Raw genomic sequence first — 5003 nt, forward strand, 5'->3', positions numbered from 1 at the left:
ATAGAGGGCTGCCAGGGAACTCAATGCAGCTAATCTGCCATGGGTGAATCCATGCCTGGCTGCAAGCCTACTCAGCTTTCTCTCTCACATTTCAGAGCTGGATCTGTATGTATCTCTCTCTCTCTCTCTCTCTCTCTCTCTCTCTCTCTCTCTCTCTCACTCTCTCTCTCTCTCTCTCTCTCTCTCTCTCTCTGACTGGGAGGAAGGTAGATGGTAGATGAACACTCCTCAGTATCATGTGGCTGTGTTAGTTTGGACCTCGCCACGCCTGTCTCTCTGTTGTTGGGAGGAGAGGAGGAGGGGGAGATGAGTTGACATATCTCACTGTAGATGTGTTTATCTGCTGTCACTCTGTGTTTATGTGTGTGACTAAAGCATGTGTAGATGTATTTATCTGCTGTCACTCTGTGTTTGTGTGTGTGACTAAAGCATGTGTAGATGTGTTTATCTGCTGTCACTCTGTGTTTATGTGTGTGACTAAAGCATGTGTAGATGTGTTTATTTTGCTGCTAAAGTTGTAAGTCAGTAGAAGTGCTTTCTATAATTCCTTTGAGTCTGGTGTGATTACATTTTATTGCTCTTTTTATGCAAACAATATGAACCTAGATTTTTATAGGTTCCCAAATTATTTCCTTTGTTATATTATGTCTTCTTCCTTCATCAAGCTTCATTAGGCTTCATTGGGCTTCATCAGGCTTCCTTAGGCTTCTTTAGGCTTCATTAGGCTTCATTAGGCTTCATCAGGCTTCATTAGGCTTCATTAGGCTTCATCAGGCTTCATTAGGCTTCATTGGGCTTCATCAGGCTTCTTTAGGCTTCATTAGGCTTCGTTAGGCTTCATCAGGCTTCATTAGGCTTCATTAGGCTTCTTTAGGCTTTATTAGGCTTCATCAGGCTTCATTAGGCTTCATCAGGCTTCATTAGGCTTCATCAGGCTTCATTAGGCTTCATTGGGCTTCATCAGGCTTCTTTAGGCTTCTTTAGGCTTCTTTCGGCTTTATTAGGCTTCATTAGGCTTCATTAGGCTTCATTAGGCTTCATCAGGCTTCTTTAGGCTTCTTTAGGCTTTATTAGGCTTCATTAGGCTTCATCAGGCTTCATTGGGCTTCATCAGGCTTCTTTAGGCTTCTTTAGGCTTCTTTAGGCTTCATTAGGCTTCATCAGGCTTCATTATGCTCTTTCTATACCACTGAGAACTGAAGGTACAGTACACTTAGAAAAAAGGGTTCCAAAAGGGTTATTCGGCTGTCCCCATAGGATAACCCTTTTTGTCTCCAGGTAGAACCCTTTTTAGTTCCAGGTAAAACCCTTTTGGGTTCCAGGTAGAACCCTCTGTGGAAAGGGTTTTACATGGAACCAAATAGCATTCTTCAAAGGGTTCTCCTATGGCAACTGCCAAAGAACCCTTTAAGGTTCTAGATAGCACCTTTTTGTATGTAGTAGTAATAGGATAGAGCTTGGGCTATAGGGTAATGTAACCAGGGGGTTTGGGTAAAACCCCCTGGCCAGTCAATGGCATTAGGTAACATACAGATCATGGTTAATAGTGTATGTACATGGTAAATACGAGAGCCTGTAAATAGAAGTCCATGGTAAATACTGTATGACATTGGGTAAACATTGATTGTACAGCCTCATAAATGATACAAAATGGAGCCTTGTGTGGTATTCCTCTGGAAACATTCAGAGGACCCCAGCATTGCAACAGTGAAAATGAGTTCATGGGTTCACGGAGGAGCAGTTCATTATAAAGACTGAGAAAACATTACGAGAGAGAGAGAGAGAGAGAGAGAGAGAGAGAGAGGTGGGGGCGGGCGGGCGAGGGGGGTGGGGTGACAGTGAAAGAGAAAAGTGAAAGAGATAAAAACAAAGTGAGTCCTGAGAAAACCCAGATCAGACTGAGAGACCTGATAAAGAGAGATGATAAAACCTGATCACAGAGAGATACCTGATAAATGATTAGAAAAAGAGACGTGATAATGTTATGACCTGATAAACCTGGTTTGATATGTGTAGAAGATAGAGAGTTCTCTTTCTGGAGCCTAGGTTAGCAGGCCAAGCCTCCAGCCAAGCCTGACTTTATCCAAGCCAGGTAACTGAGAAGACAGACACCTATCCTCCTTAGGCCTTAAATGATGAGACACCACTAACCCTAACTGCATCTCCATCACAGTCACAGAGCAGACTAAATATAGATCTGCTTTAGTGTCAACTGCTTTTACTAGCAGTGCAATGTAAAGATGAAATCTACTATTAACATGATTACTTTAAATAAAAAAAATGTCTTTAGTGAGCTATAGAAAAGGCTTGCTATAGCTCTTTCAGTGAGGTCCAGCTTAGTGTGTGTGTGTGTGTGTGTGTGTGTGTGTGTGTGTGTGTGTGTGTGCGCGCGCGTGCGTGCGTGTTTGTCTGGTCTCAGTCCTTGATCCTGGCCCCAGCATTGCTCCCAGCTCTACCCCAACCTTTCTTCCCAACCCTGGCCCTAGGCCCTGGCCCCAGCCTGACTCCAAGCACCTGTCTGCCTCTCAATCTCTGTGGGGCTCCATTCATGTGGAACACACTGAGCTTTCATCCAGGGACAATCACAGAGGGATCCCCAGACAGGCTCTACAACAACACAGTAGAGCCCAGCTTGGCTGTAGAAATAGAACTCAGTGCTACTTCAGAATACAGCACTGCTTAGAACTGGAGTACCTTACAACCCAGACTTACAACTGAACTTTGTAGAGATACTTTCATGCCCTAGCTGGGAGATGTCCCATGGTCCTACCTTTCTTTTTGTGGTACTCATCCTCATAGCCATCGGATGAGTCTGTTTGGTAGGTCAGCAGCTCATTGTGGTAGATCTCAGCGTAGTCCACCTGCTTGGCCTTGCTCTTTTTCCCCTTCTTCTCTTTCTTCTCTTTCTTGTCCTCGTCGCTGTCGGCCGATCCCTTCTTCGGCTTCTTCTTCTTCTTTTTCTTGGAGTCTTCTTCTTCTCCCTCCTGATCTTCCAAGAGTGGCTCCTCATCATGAGCTTTCTTCTTCTTCTTCCCTCCATCTTTGGACTTCCTGTCTTTGGACCCCATCTCCTCCTCTCCCTGTTGGTCTCCCTCGGAAGACCACTTCTTCTTCTTCTTCTTCTTCTTCTTCTCCTCTTTAACTTCTCCCTCGGTCATGTCCTCTTCTTTGGATTTCTTCTTCTTGGGTTTGATGTTGTCATTGTTGTTCTGCTCGTCATCCCCCTCTTCCTCATTTTCAATCACTTCATCCCCCTCTTCCTCATTTTCAATCACTTCATCCCCCTCCCCCTTCTCTTGCTCATCTTCTGCTTTCTTTTCCTTCTTATCTTTTTTCTCTTTCTTCTTATCGTGGCGTTCCCCTTTTTTCTTCCTGTCTTTCTCTGGTTCCTCCTCAGACTCTTCTGGGCTCTTGTGTTTCTTCCTCTTCTTCTGTCCGTCTGGCTTGGTGTCTCCGTTGGCGTCAGACTTGCTCTTCCCTTTCGGTTTTGGCTCCTTTTCCTCCACGTCGCAATACACCTCTTCAGTTTCCTCCGTTCCTGCAGTTTTTTTCTCTTTTGAGGGCATATTTTATTCATCCGCTTCCCTGGCCTTAAGTTTCGTAAGAGCTTCCTTGAGTTTCTGGAGGTGTAAGACAATTCATTTGACCCGTGGCGGCAGGCCGCACTGGGGCCCCTGGGTGCAATGGACTGGGCTGGCTGGTGTGTGGGTTTGCTGGAGGAGGATGCTGGGGCCGCACAGAGCTCTGCCTGGCCAGGAGCGCTCCTCCTGGGGCAGGGCCGCCGACACGCTCTGCTCATGAAAAATTACTGGCATCACGTGACCCACAGGAGAAAGCCCTGTGAAAAAGGAGCCTTGCCGCGAGAACTTATCCTCTCTGCCCCGCGCTGTGTTCTCCATTATTCATAGTGTCAGGATCGCTTTACGGGCCGGGGACGTCTCGCTTTTACCTACGTGCACACACATACACGCACAAACACAACACACACCCCTCTCCACCACCTAACACGCCTGGACACACATAATGCATTATCATGAACAACTGCAGGACATGACTGAACATACAAGGCCTATGTGTATTGAACTCATATTAGTCCTATGCATGGAGAGCCAACCTGCAGCTAGTCTACAGTCAAACTAAGAGTCCAGCTCTAAGATTTATGTCCAGAGCTTGAATGTTGTCCAAACAATGATTATCTTATGGCTGAAGCTATTGGTCCACTTTGCACCTCAGAGAGCTGGTTAGAGAATGATTTAGTTGTAGCAAATATTTATGTCTGTGTTTAGAATAGTTCTATTTCATTTCATTACGATATGTTTGTATGTACATTGATATCATGTACTAAAATCTCAATAACAGTATCTGACAATCATTAACCATAAAGTAAAACAAAAAATCAGTCCAGATGTTTTTTGACCAAAGAAAACAGCATTTCATGCTAATCAACACCATTTAGCATTTCATGCTAGTCAACACCATTTAGTGTTTTGGGTAACACTTTATTATAAGTTCATTAGTAATACCTTATGAGCTGTTCATAAACATCTATAACTACATGCATAGTGTATTATGACCATGCTGTATAATGCCTTATGAAGCAAAGTTCTATAATTATGCAATAAGCCTGAGGGGGTGAGGTATATGGTCAATACCACAAACCCCTGAGGTGCCTTATTGCTATTATAAACCAAAGTAATTAGAGCAGTAAAAATACATGTTTTGTCTTACCCGTGGTATACGGTCTGATATACCACGACTGTAAGCCAATCAGCATCCGGGGCTCGAACCACCCAGTTTATAATGCCCAATACAAATCATGTATAGTATATAGCTACTGCAGTCACACTTTCAGTCAAGCTCCATCCATGCTGACCTCTGCTGTTTAGAAGGAGTCAGGTCAACCCAGCCTCACCTCTGACCCCTGCCTGCAAGAACAAGGTATTTAGCTTGCGATATCCAAACTATCATCTAGCATACTTACTAGAGTGTAGTGTAGAGTAAAG

The 5003-nt window shown here is 44.4% G+C and overlaps 1 protein-coding gene across 1 annotated transcript in view; it reads right to left on the bottom strand.

Moving 5' to 3' along the window:
* The window catches only part of LOC311127513 (lipoxygenase homology domain-containing protein 1-like), a gene marked incomplete at both ends in the record, with an annotated part of 72525 nt that extends 68959 nt beyond the window's left edge, over positions 1 to 3566 (bottom strand). The window contains one exon of the mRNA XM_084159335.1: positions 2771 to 3566. Within this exon, the coding sequence (XP_084015461.1) occupies positions 2771 to 3566 (796 nt within the window). The remainder of the gene's footprint in view (positions 1 to 2770) is intronic.
* Positions 3567 to 5003: the final 1437 nt, after the last annotated feature.

Source organism: Coregonus lavaretus (assembly GCF_964263955.1).
Source record: "Coregonus lavaretus genome assembly, chromosome: 4".
In the NCBI taxonomy this organism is placed as follows: domain Eukaryota; kingdom Metazoa; phylum Chordata; class Actinopteri; order Salmoniformes; family Salmonidae; genus Coregonus; species Coregonus lavaretus.